The sequence below is a fragment of the Aphelocoma coerulescens genome, chromosome 1 (genome assembly GCF_041296385.1).
Source record: "Aphelocoma coerulescens isolate FSJ_1873_10779 chromosome 1, UR_Acoe_1.0, whole genome shotgun sequence".
In the NCBI taxonomy this organism is placed as follows: Eukaryota; Metazoa; Chordata; class Aves; order Passeriformes; family Corvidae; genus Aphelocoma; species Aphelocoma coerulescens.
Genome location: NC_091013.1, coordinates 95,156,794 through 95,175,424, shown reverse-complemented (window position 1 = coordinate 95,175,424; position 18,631 = coordinate 95,156,794). Strand labels below are relative to the sequence as shown.

General features: G+C 41.7%; 1 protein-coding gene across 2 annotated transcripts in view; it reads left to right on the top strand.

The window, feature by feature from the left end:
• The window catches only part of ATP6V1A (ATPase H+ transporting V1 subunit A), a 30,726-nt gene that overhangs the window by 8,768 nt on the left and 3,327 nt on the right, over positions 1-18,631 (top strand). Inside the window, exons 1-14 of one of the 2 annotated variants that reach the window (XM_069019235.1) lie at positions 327-404; positions 3,801-3,895; positions 5,572-5,700; positions 7,235-7,449; positions 8,167-8,304; positions 8,809-8,960; positions 9,784-9,946; positions 11,120-11,228; positions 12,034-12,156; positions 12,246-12,360; positions 13,471-13,534; positions 14,278-14,481; positions 16,402-16,496; positions 17,674-17,845. In XM_069019235.1, coding sequence (XP_068875336.1) covers positions 3,814-3,895; positions 5,572-5,700; positions 7,235-7,449; positions 8,167-8,304; positions 8,809-8,960; positions 9,784-9,946; positions 11,120-11,228; positions 12,034-12,156; positions 12,246-12,360; positions 13,471-13,534; positions 14,278-14,481; positions 16,402-16,496; positions 17,674-17,845 — 1,761 coding nt within the window. In that variant the 5' untranslated portion in view covers positions 327-404; positions 3,801-3,813. Of the gene's footprint in view, positions 1-326; positions 405-3,800; positions 3,896-5,571; positions 5,701-7,234; positions 7,450-8,166; positions 8,305-8,808; positions 8,961-9,783; positions 9,947-11,119; positions 11,229-12,033; positions 12,157-12,245; positions 12,361-13,470; positions 13,535-14,277; positions 14,482-16,401; positions 16,497-17,673; positions 17,846-18,631 lie in introns of those variants that run through there. The other variant, XM_069019228.1, reaches the window with a different exon arrangement.

Genomic DNA, 18,631 nt, shown 5'->3' with positions numbered 1-18,631 from the left:
TTTTTGTGTAGTTGCACGCACCACTCGGGACATCGGAATCACCGGCTTTGTAGGAGGCCCTTAATGCAAATGCTGAAACCTTTTAATTCCTTCTGCTCGGTGCTGTGCAGTAGGGAGGGCACAGATGGGAGTTCAGCTGGGCTCGAGGTGGCTGGAATTGCTATTGCGGCATTCCTCGGTGCTGGTGGGAGAGAGAGGGAGAGACTGATGACTCATCAAGTCAGGTGGTTATGCCTCTGCTGTGTGTCAGAAATTTCTTTCCCCTCTGCAGCAGGCTTTCTCATCCCTCTGTGTAGGGGCACTAGAAGGACAATTATTTCGCAAGTGGTGATGCTTAACTGCTGAATTCTAGCTTCTGAATCAGGCCTGGGGATTTTTGTTACTCCCTGCTTCTGCAAAATAAGGTAAGGATCTGTGTTTATGTGATAAAATTTTCATGGATTTTCTTCCTTGCTGCAAGAAGGCTCCTTCTAAAAATCTTACCCGAGTCTGAATTTTTAAAAGATCTTTATGTTAAGGCAGTTCATCGTGTAAATACTGGGTCTGATCAAATGTTTGATGCAAAACCTAGAAACTGTGATAGAAAATGGGTTTCTCCAACATCGAGAGCAGGGCAGTTACATTTTTGGGGCTACTGTGTAACCAGATTACTGTGCTGGAGAGAAACCAAGAGAGAAATCTCGGCTTATGGGCTCTTTCTTGTTTAATTAAGACTTTAAAATTAGTGTAATGAGTCACCTTTTAGTCAGAGAAGGCTCTGCTGCAAGTAATATTTTGATTTCTGGCACTGTTAATCAGAATATGACTGCTAGAGCTTAGGAGCACGTTTGAAATCAGTTGGTGAACTGTTTTAGATAAGGAAGATATAAATTGTAAAGGATAAAAGATGAATCTTTAGTCATAAGGGAATAAAAATTAAGCTAATATCCTACATAGGTGTGCTAGTGGACTTTTATAGGAGGGAATTGCATATAGTGCCTAATATCCTGTGTTGGCAATAGGCCTTTCAAAGGCCTTATGAGCTCCATAGATTTTTAAAATGGTCAGCTACCATGGCTTCTGGGGTAAGTTCATGCTTTAGGGAATTTCATTTTCTGTGAGTACTGGCAATGAAAATGACTAACTGGGTAGAAAGGTAAGGCAGCATTTTGGCCCTCAAGGACTTTTCCATATAAATTGAAAATCTGTAGTGCTAGTACACAACCACAAGAAAATGATGCAGAGATAAATAACAGCTTTTTGGTTTTTTTCCTAATTTGTATTCAGTGTTAAAAGATGTGTAGCCCCTTAAAAAAGAGGTCAGCCTGGCTGGGTGGGCACTGGCTTTGTGTAGACTGTAGTTTAGACATATAGTGGAGGTAAAACAAAGATGAGGAAGAATTCACATCTTCTACACCTGAAATAGTTGATAGGTATGTGTTTAAAAGCTGTTGGTGCAGATGCTAGAGATCATGGTAAAGACGGGGTTCATTAGTGTGTTGCTAAGTGGTCTAGGGGAAGAATCCTCTGCTTTTTTACTTGGCTTGGCCAGTAATTTGGAAAGGTGGCTGTAGGAAGAGAGAGAGAGCAGAGCAGCCACAGGAACAAGAGAAGCAGGTGCTGGCTGTCAGGATGTTGCCATTTAACTGCAGAATGGCTGTTCTGAGGTTCTTACTTGCCTCCCTGAAAGATAAACAGATGCTTCAAGCAGGTTTTGATTATGAAGAAAAGTTAATTTAAATTAAAACTGGCCCAGTGTTCCTGTTTTTCCTTGCCTTTGTAATTTGACTCTTTCCTGTGGGATGTTGTCTAATTGCCAGGCTGTGTCAGTAATTCAGTTATGAGAATGTGTTTTAACTCTCTACTGTGCTTCTATAGAAGATTTTGGTAGTAGGACACTGGACGTTGTTCTGTATGGTATGTTGAAGTAAATGTTTAATTTGGATTTACAAGAACAGCTTCTTCTTTCAGTGTGAACAGTAATTGTGCTTGAGTTTTGCAATGTTTTAGTTGTTAAAAACAAAAAAGATGAGATAGTTGTGTTAGTCAGATCAGAACCAGCTCATACCAGCTGCTCAGGAACTGCAGATTGCTTTGTGAGGACCTCCCCTCTGCCATTTGTCAGAGGAGGCATTTGAGAAAAAAACAGTGAAATTAGAATTGTCTTCTGGGTCTAAACAACAGGCAGTGTGAAAGATAACCTATGGCTGTGGAGGGTAGAGGGATCGAAAGGATATCTGGCTTAGCCTTTGGTCTCAAGACCTGTTAGCAGGTCTGCTCCAGGCTGCTGGTGACTGAGCCATGATCAACTGTTGTGGTGGCTGCTCTGGAATAAATCAGTGGCAGCCATGATAGACAGTACACTCCAGAGAGACATGGAGCCTGGAAGAAGCTATTCCTTCAGGATGAATAGGGGTTTGGAATCGTGGGAGGTCTTTTTCTTACGGAGCAGTGCCACCAATTTAAAACTTAAAGATCAGTAAGGAGGCTGAGGGGCAGAGCACCTGTATTGTTGTATTAAAAAGCTGGAAAACAGTTTTAGGATTTCAAGAATAGCAGATGTCAGCTACTGCTCCCAAAGAACAGGCAAAAGCGTATCCCTCAATTGTGCTGGAAAGGGTGGCAATGTAGTTGTTGCCTTGCTTATTGTACATGGGGCAGGTTTTTAAGCCTGGGTATGCCTTTGTATTTGCTACCTTGTGGAAGATGCTGGGTTAGATTAGGCTTCTTCCAAAGACTGGATTTGAGTGTCAGCAGATGCGTCCCAGTTCATGTCACCAGACCAGGGGCCTTGCTGTTGATTAGCGCAGGAGGGTTCTATGTTGGGGCTGCCATAGTGCACCTTTCACCAGTGCTGTGTCCTAAGTGTGTCAGTACAGGAGGAATGGGAAGAGAGTGGCCTTACAGTTCTTTAACACCCATCAGTTTCCAAGGTAACACACAGCATGATAAGGGCTCACAAAGCAAACCCACTAAACCCTCTGATCTACGCTGGAAGCAGGACAGCACAACTGTCGGCCACAGGACAAACATGGATGGAGGAAGTCTGTTGATAAAACTGCTTTTGCAGTGCCAGTTGTTTAGATTCACTAAACAGTTACTGGCAAGAGATGACAGCCTGTTGTTTAACTGTTGCAACTTGGGGACTTTGGCCATTATTCAGCACAATTCTTCTGTAATGCTCCGTGGGTTTCACTGAGAGCAAAGACTGCCTAATATGTAGCTGTGAGATGCACAGAAAGTGCTCACGTGTTTGTGTGCTGGTGCTTCTGAAAATGTATGTTTCCTCCTCTAAACACTGTGAAATTCAGCAGCTTAAGATAGCAAAAATTGAATTTGCTCAATTAATATTTGTAGTATTGCATTTTATAGACTGGTGGCAGTAAAGCAGGCCCAGAATATCATCTTGCTCACTCAGAATCATGGAAAACTCCATCTTTTGAAGGAGGGTAATGAGATGTGGAAGACAAAAAAGATTTTCTGTTGTTTAAATATCCTGTTACCAAGCTTAAAAACAGTGCAGCAGTGTTAGGGCATTGTTGCCCTGCATTTTTTCATTCAGTAGCATTCTGTTCTGTGGAGCATATTATGATGTTCTACCCCTGTGTTTCTGCAATAAGGAATCTCAGATCTTTTGTCTGTTTAAATCAGTTACTTTTTAACTTTTTACAGCTTTAAAATCAGTGTGGTTAAGGTGCTTCAGGCTACGAGTTCAGAATCATTTGTAACTGGAAACAAGAAGAGAGAAGAGGGGAGGAAGAGGAGGAACTTACTACACGTGTGTTCTTCAGGACTGACGCTTATTTCTTCCTTTTGTACAGTTGAACAGGCAACATGGACTTTTCCAAACTCCCCAAAATCCGTGATGAGGACAGAGAGGCGTTTGTTGGCTATGTTTATGGAGTCTCAGGACCTGGTAGGTATTATTTTGTAAAGGAAATCATAAATTTTGTTTTATCTAGGATCTTGTTAATCTTCTTCACTGGAAGCAGAGAAGTACAAAAGAGCTCTGGCTGGTGCTTTTTATCTTTTTTTTGGGGGGACTTTAAGAAGGATCACTGACTTTCAGTTTGATAAACTATTAAACTGCTAAAAAGATGTTACTATTAATTAATCTTTTTAAAAAATACAATGAGCAGAAGCAGGCAGTTGAATAATAACAACAATAATAAAACAAAAGGTAAGCTTTCTGTATGAGGTAAAGGCCCTTGGTTGGAAATCTGCAGGCCCAGTGTACTAAGTTTCTCCAAAAGGATGTGAAATATATAAGTCCATTCTCAAAGGAAGTTTGCCCCTCTGATTTCTGAAATACTCAGTCCCTGTCAGTGTCAGGATGTTCTGTGTTACTGCAGTGGGCTGGGGGAGCTCAGCAAGGAGCCACAAGAGTCAGGCAAGGTGGCAGAATGTGGTGGGAGTGCAGCTGGGAGAAGGAGGACTCTTCCTTCATCTTTATCAGCTGAAATAGTTCAGGCTCTGATAGGAACAGCTTTTGAATACATGCAGACTCTACTGGCTTTTCTGCTTCCTCCTGCATTCTCTTCAAGAGCTGAAGGAGAAGATGGGGATGTGAGAACAGAAGATTAACGAGTATTTTTGTTAATGCAACATATTTGATGAATAAGAAATTCCCTTGGCTTGTGTCTGCCTGAATCGACACAGGTTTTTTAACTGCAAATTCCTGAACTGCAGAAGTAGTACTTAGAAACAATGTTAAACTGACACAGCTTTCTTTTCCAAGAAATGGAAAATGTGTTTTTGTGTAAATACGTGAATCCTGTGTGCATTAGTGATATCATAATATACAAGACATAATAAATTTTGTTCGAAAGCAGCTAGGACCTCATATAGGACCTACTGAAATCTAACTCAAAGCAGCAGGAAGTTTCAGGCCCAAAACATGGTGTACAACAGTCTTCATCTGTTGAAAGTTAATTTAAGTGCTCTAAGATAGACATCACTTTTCTACAAAATGTAGCAAAAAATAGTGTTTTCTTAAAAGCTTTCTAGGCATCACTTTAGATGCAAGGAGATGTACTGCCTTTAGCAGGTGCCTTTGCTTGATCTATCCATGTTTGTCAGCATCCAGATGCTACCAAGGTAAACAGAAGTTTGAGTGACTTGAAAATGCTGGCCCCCAACCACAGGTTTATGTAACTACCAGGCATCAGGCAAGTTTTGCCATTTTCTTGTGTGTTTCAATTTAGTCAGATGGTAGTGTGGCCCAGCTCACTGCAAGGGAGAAGTGCCTATATAACTTGTTTTATCGAAGTTCATGGCACCTCACACCCTCAACATTTACAATCTGTCAAGATAGATAAGAGGAATTATGGCATGAATTATCTTGTGAATTACTACAGTCTCATAGTGTTCTCTTATTCTACATAAAGGACAGAGTGAAAACTGTAGGAAAACTTATTCTTTTGACTTTGAAAGTAGAAATACCAGGAGTTGCGCCATCCTTTTGTGAAGTCAAGAATATGTGTCTGGTACGGGTGGATACCAGGTTCATGCTGTGCAGTTCTTACTAACTGGTGATGAGCAAATTTCCTGAGCTGCAGGGAAAATACTCACCTATGTGCCCATCTTTTGCAGTGGTCACGGCCTGCAACATGGCAGGTGCTGCCATGTACGAGCTGGTACGAGTAGGACACAGTGAGCTGGTGGGGGAGATCATCCGGCTGGAAGGTGATCTGGCAACTGTCCAGGTGTACGAAGAAACATGTATCCTTTTCACTGCTCCCTCTGGGCCTGCCAGGCCACACAGTCCAAAATACAGTGGTGATTAGGGTAAAGATGATGGAAATAAGCCCTTGATACTTTGGGTTCTGGCAGCACATCTGTTCTGCATGTGTTTTGTAAATTTTGATGGCTTAGAAGTGAATCTTACCTTGTGTGGCTGGGTAGCGAGGAGACTTTTCTCAACTGCAAACCAAATGTGTACCTTAGAATTTGAGTGCATTTTAATGCATCTTTGTTAAGGCACTTGACAAATGTCAATCATAAATGGCAAAACGAAGCAATATTTGTAGCATCTTTTTCTTTGCTTTTGATAGCTGCGCTTGTATAAAAAATAAGAAATGCAAAGTGGGCAGGATGCCTTCTTCTGGGCAGAGTATTTTGCCAAGCGTAATAGATTGTACTTTTACTTCTGCAGTGGGCTTACAGCATCTTGATCCAGCTATGATACAGCATGTATTCTAAAATCTAGGCAACTTAAAATATATTTTGTATTACATATATATGAGAGAATGTCAGAAAAGAAGTCATAAAACTTGAAGCCAGGCCTCTTTCCCCTCTGCCAAGGGGGTTGTGTGTATCTGTAGAGCCTAGGAAAAAGGCTGTGCTGGCTCCCAGACCTTGGTTCTGAGGAGCTTGCTGGTAAACTAGGCCCAGACTAGGTCCTGTCCAGACAAACTAGGTCCTGTCTCTACCTAATAATTTATCATTTTAGATGGCATCATTGCTACAGTATCGAGTAACTTTCCATCAGTACGTGGAACAAGTTTGAGTATAGTTTACTTTTAATTTCCTGTTGAGAGGAAACTCAGTCATAGGCCTCCCTGAAATCAACTTGTATTTAATCTCTTGACTTTCGTATAAGTTTTGGAGGTTTCTTTTGCATTCTAGCAGGCTCTTCTGCCAAGGTGCTGGCCCTTTGCAGAGAAAAGTCCATTGTGCATCTTTGGAGCTTAGGTAGTGCACAGACCTGACAACTTGGTACAAGAGGGGAGGGCAGTAGTGCTTAGACATAGGTCTTAGACAAACTCCTTTTAAAATTGGGCTGCTGTTGAAAAAAGCTGTGCAAGGCTCAAGGTCAAAACAGTTGTGATCTCTAAACAAATTCTGAAGTGAAAAATGCCATATTTTGTAATATTATCTGACTTTAGGAGCCTAATCTGTTTTCTAGGTTTGGAGATGTAAGAAATGTGTGATGTTTTGTCATCCCACTGCCTGTCACTCCAGTGAGCTCATCCATATTAGTTGCCAACAACAGTTGACTTGAACAAATGATCATAAAGAAGAGTATTTGTCACTACTTTCCCTTTCTGGAGGATGGTGAACTTTGCTGCTTGGGCAAATTCAGAATTTAGTATATATAAAGCCTGTATGCTTCTCAAATGGTGATGTGTAACATAGTAATAGCATTACCTTAAAGTCAGAAAAGGGGTTTGAGGGTATGATGTTGTGAACCTGATGACTTCTGCCCAGTTTCTTTTCCTTCTTCTGGATGAACTTTTCCTCAGCAAATCTTTAGCTGGTGTCTCTGTAGGAGATCCAGTGCTCCGTACTGGGAAGCCCCTATCAGTGGAATTGGGGCCTGGCATTATGGGAGCTATTTTTGATGGTATCCAGAGACCTCTCTCGGACATCAGCACTCTGACTAAAAGTATTTATATCCCTAGAGGTGTCAACGTGTCAGCTTTGAGCCGAGATGTCAAATGGGACTTCACACCTTCCAAAAATCTGCGGGTAGGTTCTGACAAGCCTGTCTTCCCCTCTTGCTCCTCTACCCCTAGAGCTTAGGACTGGAGCAGTGTGCTAAGGCTGTGACTGCTGGGACATGTGGTTAATGCTGCATTTATTGAAGCTTGCAAAAAAAGGAGTGCTAGGAGGTCATAGGGATGTATGAGACTGGATGGGGATCACCAGAATTTACTTGATGTGACTTACTGTGTGTTGCTGCTGCGTATGAGAAATTTACAGAGTTGTAATGTATTTACCAAACCATAAAGAAACTTGTGGAATTGCAGGAAGCATTAGCAGGAACGGGTGTTACCTGAGCAAAAAGAATGACTGCAGCACACATTTTGCAAATGGTGAAGATAGCCTTTGAGCTGGAAAATGTCATGGCTTTAGCCCTTTGCAGCATCTTTTTTCCAATCCTGCAGGTTAGCATATGCTATCCTTTCTCTTAGCACATTAGGCTGAGAGGTGGAAAAAAAGCAAGGAAAATTCCTCCTGTCTGTCAGTAATTGCTCCTGTCTGAGCCTTGAAAAGCACTTGAGCACAGGTAGTGTTGCTAGCAATGCTGTTGGAGTAATGAGTTATGTAAATGGGCTTCTGTGCTGTAACAAGGCGCTTATAAAAGGGGTAATCACAGTGCTAGACTTAATAGCTGTAGTATTTTTACAGTTTTTCAAGGTTCTTTTTTAAAATTTATGACTAATAGACCTGTTCTGATTTTAGATTGGCAGCCACATCACTGGTGGAGATATTTATGGTGTGGTGAATGAAAACTCCCTGATCAAACACAAAATCATGCTGCCCCCACGGAATAGGGGTACAGTTACATACATTGCTCCCCCAGGAAACTATGACACTTCAGTAAGTCTCCCAAGCAGCAGTTGCTGGTATATTCCATGTCTCTTTTACAAGGTTGATGTACTCTTTCTGTTCTGCATGAGGCCAACTAAAGTGTTTCATGCAACAAGGTGTCTGAGTTAATGATCACTTCTGCTATCCTGCCTGCAGGGGTTGCATTATTCTCTTGGGCAGCTACTTTCTATGTATATGGCTTCCCAATGGCACTTCACTATGCCATGTTTGCTGACCTCTGTGGGGATCTACAGTATCTTATGAATATGTAAAATTCAGTTGCTCTTCAAATGCATGTTTTGAATATAGACTGTATCTTGCACTGTTTCCCCCCCCAGTGGGATTGTAAATATGGGAAAGAGCCTTCCCTCGGGAGGTGATGATTGCATGTTGAGGTTCTAAGAGCTCTGTGGTGTTGTCGAAGGCCTGTGCAGAGTAGTTAAAATGAGAATTCGTGTGCTGGTCCAATGTGCAACTGTTTGCTTACTTCTCATGTCTGGTGCTCTCTGTTAGGATGTTGTGTTAGAGCTGGAGTTTGAAGGTGTGAAGGAGAAGTTCACTATGGTGCAGGTCTGGCCTGTACGTCAAGTCCGTCCTGTTACCGAGAAGCTACCAGCCAATCATCCTTTATTAACTGGCCAGCGAGTCCTGGATGCCCTCTTCCCGTAAGTACTTCCTTTTATTTTCTACTGTGAGAAATCTCTCTCTTATGGGGAAGCAGAGGCAGGAGGCCTTAGAGCCTTAGGTTTTTTTAAGGGTAAGCTTTCACCGTGTGTCACAGGGTAATCTCAAAAAACATTCCGCTGAATTTCTCATATTGCTTTATTTGGCAGGTGAACCCACTGGTGGAAGAAGGAAGTTTAGCAAAACTGTTCTAGTGCATTAATTTAGAAAAGACTGGACAGACATGCATAAACTTAACATAACCATGTCACAACTGCAGAAAGGCTAGAACTTTCAAGCTTGCTATCTTCGTTTTAATGCATGAGTAGGATATCTTTCCATGGTCTTGAGGATGTGTAGTTTCCAATGATTTTGAGGTTGCCACTTAGGAAAACTGTTGCACTTAACTGTAACACAAACTGCTCATTTAAGCAGCTAACTTCTAAGACACTGAATTCAGTTTTTTTGGTCCTAAAATACTGTGCTGCTTGTTCTATAATACACAGCTAAGTACAGTTGTCCTTTTCTTAGCATTTGCATTCCATCGCTGCTTCCAGCTGTGAAAACTGCCATGTTTCAAGCCCAAAAGTCATGCTGTTATGTCAGCATAAGTCATGTACTTCAGGGACAGGAGAAGAAAAGTATGGTTTAATCCCTCAATTTTTTGATTTAGTGAAATACCTCTGTGCTTCTCACCCAGAACACTGAATGTGACTCCTGTCATTCTGCTTTTGATGAGGGAATTCTAGTGGAAAATACATTCTAAGATGGGAAAGAGCTGTTTTTTTAGTTCCTTGCAAATCAGAGTCCTTTCTCTTTACTCAGGTGTGTACAAGGGGGTACAACAGCGATTCCTGGGGCATTTGGTTGTGGAAAGACTGTGATCTCACAGTCTCTTTCAAAGTACTCCAACAGTGATGTCATCATTTATGTAGGCTGTGGAGAACGAGGAAATGAAATGTCTGAAGTACTGAGAGATTTCCCTGAGGTTAGTATGGAGATTTCATGGAGAGTAAACCTTCCTGGGAAGACTTGCTATTGTACTGGTATTGTAACTGAGTAAAATATCATGTTGGTAGAGTGACTTCAAAAGATCGTCTTGCCTCCCTTGAAGCTCTGGCAAAAATCCCTTTTGGCTTGTTCAAGAATTATTTCAGTGGCCCCTCAATAAACATCTGGACAAGTTTAGGGTGTACCTTCTAAGTTGTTTAAAATAAAGCCAGAATGAATGCCAGAGAGCAATTTAGCACAGTTGTAAGCATCTTACCTGTGACTGGTCATGTCTCTAACTTGACTGCGCATAGAAAATGCAGCATCCATTTCCAAGTTGCAGGGTGATGACACAGTTACCAGGTATTAGTTTGACCTGTTAAGCTTTGGAATACCTTTGGAATGAAGTAGAAAACACCTTGTTAATAAAACAATAACAACCAAGCAACAGATTTACCAATCTTTGTACTTGTTACTATGTTTTAGTGAAGTTGTTTTGCTGGGGTCAGATAGTGTGAACTGGCAGGTGCAAACTTCACTGTCAGAAATAAGGGCTAAAAAGATTGGGTGTGTTGATCAATGACAAGGTGGGAAAGTCAAGCTGAGGTGGCTTTGGAGAAGATAAATCCCAGGGTATTCATAAATAAAATTCTACACAAATGTCAGGGTGTACGTTCTGTTGTTCAGGTGCTTGTGAGGCTTTACTGAGGTTATAAATGTGGTTTTATGTCCAACTGTCAAATACTAACTTGGCTTGTTGTAGGTGGGGGAAAAAAGCTCTCAGATTCCTGATGGACTTATAACAGGAGGCTAAGAATTTTTAGCTCTTTCAGCCTGGAAATCTGAGAGAGAATAAGGTGCTTCCTTGTGCAGTGGATCTGTCATTACTTTTTTGAATGGGATCAACAGGGATTTGGCTGTTGCTGAACATAAGGTGAGGTGAAGCATGTACATTAAAGAGTTAAGCTGTGTGCAGTCTGAAAGACAAACCAACATATCCTAAAATTTTGAGTCTCATCTCTGCTCTTGGTAGAATAGCTGTGAGGAGAGTATCCTCATACAAGGCAAGTAAAACAGTAAAAAAAACCAAGCAACAAAAATATTAACAAAAAAACTTGCTACTCTTACAATTTGGGTTTGTTTTTTTTTTTTTCCTTTTCTTGCATTTTAGTTAACAATGGAAGTTGATGGCAAGGTAGAAAGCATCATGAAGAGAACAGCTCTGGTAGCAAATACTTCCAACATGCCTGTGGCTGCCAGAGAAGCCTCCATCTATACTGGTAAGATTTACAAGAGGATAGAGGAAGCTGTGTGTATAAAGCAAGCCATCATGCTCTACTATTTTCAGTTCCTGAGATGGCCGTACCAAGAAGCCTGTTAAGTTTCAGAAGTGAACTCTTTCAGACCTTGCCTGCACCAAGTCTTTGTATCTTAATTGAATCTGACTTGCTTGCATATAATTGCCATTTCTGAATATTGAGTAAATTTTGTTTATGAGGTGAACTTACTGTGCCAGGACTTATGTAGGTTTTCTGTATGTGTTAATTCTGTAAGCTTTTGGTTTTGACTAGCTTTTTGCTGACAAGTACAGCCACTTAATGGACAGAAATAGTATTCTCTAAGTTGGCAGACTAGTCTTTCCTTTGCAGCCTCTTAAAGGCCTTTTTAAAGTTCTTTTTTTATGAACAGTTGTCAGATAATTCAGATAAAGCATGACCTTTTTTCACCCTTGTATTCTGGTGGTTTGAAAGGGAAGGAGACATTTTACACTGAGAAGAGTCTTTGTTCATGGTTTCAGTAAGGGAGAGAGTGGCATCAGTGACATTGCAGTGTCTCTTCAAAGAAATACATGCGAATGTAAGATGAGTCAGAGTGGCTCATAAACAGAAATGAGGAGAGTGAGAAGAAATAAACAGCAACAGCAAAAAAAGAGACAACAGGGACATAAAGCGGGAAGGAGTAACTTCCATGGTCTGTTTCCATCAAAATGTAAACTCCAGTAATTTGGTTTCTTTGGATCTTTCTGACAACATAGAAGCATAGGATTCCTTTCTGAACTGCAGCACGTTGTTGTCTTTGTTACAGGAATCACCCTGTCCGAGTATTTCCGGGATATGGGCTACCATGTCAGTATGATGGCAGACTCTACTTCCCGATGGGCTGAGGCCCTCAGGGAAATCTCAGGGCGACTGGCTGAAATGCCAGCTGGTGAGTAGTCTTTCCTCAGTCTAGTCTTGTCAATGCAGCCCTTCAAACTCAGAGCCTTTGACTGAATCTCTGTGTGTTGGTGTTTGCAGACAGTGGTTATCCAGCCTACCTCGGTGCCCGTCTGGCCTCTTTCTATGAGCGAGCTGGGAGAGTGAAGTGTCTGGGAAATCCTGAGAGGGAAGGCAGCGTCAGCATTGTTGGAGCGTGAGTGTTGCATTGTTCTGCCTCTGCACTGACTGCAGTTCTTCCTCTCTGGTTTTGTATGTCACAGCACCTATTTTTCAGACAAAAAGGTCTTGTTGCTCTGTGCAGCTGCAGAACTTAAAAATATGGGAATGAGTAGGTAGATACTTAGTCTCTGTTCACCCAGAAGCGCTGCTAAATTGTGCGTGGGGGCAGAAGGAATGAATGTGGACAGGCAGCTCTGTGAGGTGTGGAATCACAGGCACTTGCAGCAATCGGATCAAGTGGCTCAGGGAAGAATGTCATTAGAGCTCTCTCTGAAAAGTGTCAAAGCATGCTCAGAGCAGGAAAGAAAGGGCAGTTAGAGCAGCAGTGTGTGCACTTGGGGGCATAATGAATCATGACTCTCATGCTCAAATAGAGTAGAATTCCATGGAGCAGCATATCTCAGGCTGTGATGTGCCATGAAAACTGTGTCGTCCACAGGCATTCTCCTAGGTCATACTGCTTTGTGTATCATACCCTGGGCAAAGTGGATTCCCCATGTTTTCAGGAGAGCCTCTGGCATCTGCAAGAACACCCAGAGTTCATTTTTTGCTCTGCTTACTTCTGCTGTTCAAAACATACATACATAAGGGCTTTCTGCTTTTGAGATTGGAAGTTTGTTTTTTTTTTTTTTTTATCTCTGGGAAGGCATGTATTGGAGCACAAATGAATTAGCTACTGTATAGGTGAATATCAAAAATAATTTCAAATTGGGATATTGTCTCTTGTAAAATCACATCACTGTGTTTTCATGATGTTCTGTCAGCACTCTTGCTGAATCTGTTCCAATTGAGGTAGGTTTGATGATCCAAGCTGGAGTTGCTATCTCAAGCTAATGTGACTGAAATTACACCTTAATATGTCAGTCAGTCACTGATGTAACTATTTCATGGTATGCTTGATATAACCCCTGTGTGGGTATGCATCAAGCACTTTCTGCAAACATATTGCAATCTGTTATTTACTTGAAATCACATTGACTTTTCTGGTTTCTTGGGTCACTGAGCTGTGCAGTCATATGTTCAGTACTTAAGTTTGAACTGTGAAAGGAACTCTGGTAAGTTTTCTCTATTTCTTCCTTCTCAGTGTCTCTCCCCCAGGTGGTGACTTCTCTGATCCTGTCACATCTGCTACCCTGGGCATTGTTCAGGTACGTCCCACAACATTGCAGCTCTTCTGTCCACTTTGTTAGACTCCAGATGGTTGTGCTTCAGCACATTTGTGCCAGTGGCTGGGGTGAGAGAGCTTTGATTTGACACAGGCAGCTTTGTAGGGTGTTTTGGAAAATGTTCTAGCAGTGTAAAAGGCGACCTTGTGAGATGGTCGCAAACTGATGTGTTTGAGTTCCCTTTGGAAGAGGGAGAGAAGGGCAGCAATTCCTTCCAACACTGCCTGCTCAGCGATATCTGTGTGCTTCCTCAGTGCTGCCCATTGAGCTGCACTTCAAATGTATCTGTTCTCAGCTGAATGGAAAGCAAATCACTCTTATCTAGGTGCATTGAAACCACAGAAAAGCCCTCAGAGAAGCTGACTGGGAGAAGAACGTCTTGCAACTGTTTGCAGTTTTGGGAAAAGCAGTTATATCTATTTGGTCTCCACTTTACTTAGACTCCAGTATTGACACTGCTGTGGCTGACTGCTCCCTCATGAGCGGTCTCAAGCTGAATAAATCTGAACTCAGCTTAAAAGTTGCATCATTTTTTGAGAAGTGTTATTTGAATGTCACTGCTATAGTTAACAGGCTCCCAGGCTTCCATTTGTGAAGCCTTTGCCATGCTGCATTAGCTTCAACTTGCTCAACTTGCTCTCTGTATTTTTTTCTTTTTATTGCTTTCAATTATTTTAGTTCACTTTTAATTTGGAGAGCTGGTTGACCTTTCTGGCTTCTGGCAGGTTTTCTGGGGCCTGGATAAGAAGCTGGCACAGCGCAAGCACTTCCCATCTGTGAACTGGCTGATCAGCTACAGCAAATACACGCGAGCCCTGGATGAGTACTACGACAAGCATTTCACAGAATTTGTCCCTCTGAGGACAAAGGCCAAAGAGATCCTACAGGAGGAAGAGGACCTTGCAGAGATTGTGCAGCTTGTAGGGAAGGTGAGTAACCAGATGTGGTGTCATTGAGCCATCCTCCATTTCCTTACGGTTAGTGCAGGCTTTTGATCATGTCTTGGAGCAGACCTGATGGATACTGCATTGCACACAAAAGATCACTGGGAGATGTCAGACTCTCTCACCTCAAACTGTTTTATTCCAATTTTCTTACATGTTGTTTGACTTCTAATGACAAATAGTTTTTCAGATTTGCTAAACCTTGGCTTGATGCTACTTTTCTCAAGTGAATTAGATTGTGGGACATCTACTGCTTGCTTTAAACTTCACTTCGGTGTTCTAGTATTGCTGAAATGCCCTTTGCTGCAACTTAAAGTAGTGTTCCATTGGAAGCAGTCTTTGTAGAGAAATTATGCAAACTGATCTTTACTATTGAAGCCATGTGAAGGGTTACAGTTTATTAGAAATCGTGTTGCCAGCTGCAGGACAGAGGTGTTGGCATTTACAAGTTGGCCTGTAGAAATAAAGTGAAGTCTGCTTTTTTTAAAAACTTGTGATTATCTGTTTGTTCTTTGGAAACTTGTGACATATGGCTCCATTTTGCTGGCATTCTTTAATTTCCTTTTTTCACTTCAGTGTTTTGAAGAGAAAGCTAAACTTGGACAGGAGAATTTCCATTGAAAGCTCTCAGAAAGGACCTAGTGAAAACTCTGTTTCAGCTTAGCACTGTAAATATGATAATTGGCAGGTTCCTGGCACGTACTTGACAATAATTTAGTTCTATGATGTTCAGATGAGCTATTATGATTTACAGATTGGTAGTAGTGTGTAGTAACATGTATTAAGTACAGTTATTTGAAGGAAGTTTGCTCATGGTGCTCTGTCTCTTCACTGATGCTCTAGTCCAACTAAGATGAGACCTTTCATCAGATCTTGCCTAGTAGGGCTCTCTTCTCTTGATATGTCTTTGAAGAAAAGGAAATGGGGTCATAGGACCTTCTGCAGTTCTCTATTTACAAACCCATGTTCTAAAAGACTGGTTTACAGAGCAGGGTAGGATTGGTTCCTTGGTGTGGAAGGGATATTGATAAGCCAGTGCTTGTGACTAGGCATTATTTTCATGATGGAATTACTAGAACTGGTGATATTTTTTTCTCAGAGATGTTATCTTTGACAGTTTCTGTCTGTCTGGGCATGGCAACAAACCTTTAGAAAGGGGGAATCATGGAAGTACAGTTAATCTGTTTTTTTTTCTTTCTAGCTCTGAATTCTGTTAGTCTCCTCATGAAAGAAGGCCCAAACTTCCAGTCTAGAAAGCAAGCTGGGGTATTTAAAGCTGAATTGGGCCACTTTAGCAAAAAAGATGATAAAGGTGGAGAAGAGCGACCTGCAGTGCTGAGAGCAGCAGTGTGCAGCAGGGTTGTGGCTGTCCTGTGGAGTATGACAGGCATTGTCATCAACTCCTTTTCTTTCCTTCAACACCAGGCAGAAAAAGCCAAATGGTGCAGGCTGCTACTTCTTTTAGCTTCCTTCTTGATCTAGCGTGCTGAGATGTAGTCCTTCTTCCAAGATGTAGTCCTTCTTCCATAAGGACTGAGGAAGGTAAAAATGAATTTGCTTTATGTAGGAAGGTGATGTTTCAATGTACCTCACAGCAAAGCCATGTGCATTTTCAGTGTCTGGTGGCTTTTCCATGATCTTAAAGGGAACTTCATTCCCACTGTTTATCATCAGATAGACCTAAAGCAGACTTACTGAGTGTTTGGCCCATCTTAATCTCACAATCAGTTAAATGGGCTGTTCTATAGCAGGGAGTGAGAAATACCCAAAAGACAGAGTTCTGCTTGATGCTGTCTTATGAGGGTAGGAAGAAGACAGGTACTGAAAGACAGCTGTTCTTGGCCAGGAAATATGGTGTCCTCATGGACTTGAATACTAAACTAACTGTTTACCTTACTTTTCTAGGCTTCCTTGGCAGAAACAGATAAAATTACCTTGGAAGTTGCCAAGCTGATAAAAGATGACTTCTTGCAGCAGAATGGTTACACGCCTTATGACAGGTGAGGAGATCTGACTGGCCACTCTGCTCTCTCAGTCCTGTGCAGTCTGGATTGATACAGTTATTTTGTGTGGAAGCTGACCAGTGCAGAAGTTAATGTTACTGTCCATAAAGAAATGGAAGAACTGTGTTTAGGTAGCCCTTTGAACAGTGCATTCACATTGTCTTACCCAAGACATGCAGACCCCTCCTGAAAGCAGAACCCTTTGGGGTTCACAGGTCCTCCTCTATTGTTCTGTTAGCCAGTGTTTCTGCAGTAGCATATCTGAGGAAGAGGACAGGACTGCTTTATTTTCACAGACAACATCCAAAGTCTTCCTGTTTATTCCATCAATACACAGGGGACTGCAAGAATCTGCTTTCAGTTACTATTGCATAATTTTGGAGTAAGTTTGATCCATCAAAAAAACTCTTACTGTCTCTTTCTCCCCAGTGAACTCTGCTTTTCTTCTTTCCATGCTATCCTTGTGTTTTAACAGCCTGACAAGGGGCCTTTTTGTACTTCATCTCACCCCCCCAGCCCAGGTAGATCAGGAAGTCTTGAGTACTTGATCACTGAAAATGTAGACATCCATCATTCTGTAACAGTGTGTGCCTTTGATCAGGTTACTGGGGCAGGTCTGTGTGTATGCTATAGGAAGCACAGGAAGTAGCACATAAATAATAATGAGGTATCTTTTATGGCACTCACCTACCCATTAAAAATGGAACTGTGTATGAAATGCTCTTGTCATAGAGAAACTCCCTTTCCTGTAAGCAAAGAAACTTGCAGAGCTTTCATCCCAGGCTGTTAGGAGGAAGCCTGCTCCCTTGATGGACAAAACAGGAAGGAGGAGTTCTGTTGGCTGCTCATTGTTTTCCTTTACTTGTTAGCATTGGCACAGATTGAAATGTGAGACTTGTAAAGCAATGGTTCCTGTTCTCTCCTGTTTTGCCTGAATGTTTGGATACTGCTTCACAAAGCTCAGCTTCAATCAGCTTCAGGATGATTGTCTTGGCCTACGATTTGCCTGTTTAAAAATGTGGGACCTACTGGAGGCAGCCCCTCTCCTTGGGCAGTACATATTAAAAATCCCTGGAGTAAAGCAGGCTGGCACTCTTTCTGTCAGGGGAGAATCCAGGGGAGAATCCTGTTAATTGTTCTAAGATGCCTGACTGGTCCTCTTCTATTCCATCAGGTTCTGCCCTTTCTATAAAACAGTGGGAATGCTTTCCAACATGATTGCATTTTATGACATGGCACGCCGTGCTGTAGAAACCACAGCTCAGAGTGACAATAAGATCACGTGGTCCATCATCCGAGAGAACATGAGCGAAATCCTCTACAGACTTACCTCCATGAAGTTCAAGGTATGTTTGTAAGGAAGTGGGTTGTCCTGCTTCCTGTGAGCTTCCAGTGCCTCTGAAAGACTGACTCAAGTGTTGACCAAAGGCTTTAGACCAAAGGTCTGTGAACAGAGACTCTTTGCCATCATTTTGAATACAGTAAAGAATTGGTTTGTGAGCTCAGGAATGGTCAGTGCAGCAATCTAGTCAGGTGATGCTGACTGCACAGCCTTGGCAACTCCACCTTCAGCAGTCTCTTACACATAGTCATGGTAACAGTACAAGCACCTTTTTGCTGTTTTGCTTTGGGGGTTTTGTGATGAAATTATGTAAAAATATTATAAAATGTTCTAAGGAGACTATTATCAGAGAGAAGCACCCTGAAGCCAGACATGGGACATGTCACATATTGCAGGAGCATTCTTTCCTTAACTTGTGTTTAAAATAGCATTTCTATCATTCACTTTTTCCTGGATTTAAACTTCAGGCTGCTTATATCTGTGTGTCATATAAAAGAGACTGCTGGAAGTGAGGAGAGGGAGGAGTACCTTTAACATGGGCTTAAGACAAAACAATTGTATTGGAGCACCTGCTCTGGGTAACTTCAGTAGCCATCATTTTAGGGTACAGCTTCACTAAAATTCATCCAGAGCATGCTGGTGTAGCAGTTACTGGTAGGACAGTAGTAACCTGTGATCCTGGCTGATATCCTCTATGAAATATAATGCTTGCTCTGTTAAAACTCATATAAGTCAATACTGCAAATCTTTTTGTACCGTTGGATTAAATAAGTTTAGAATTAAATGTTCT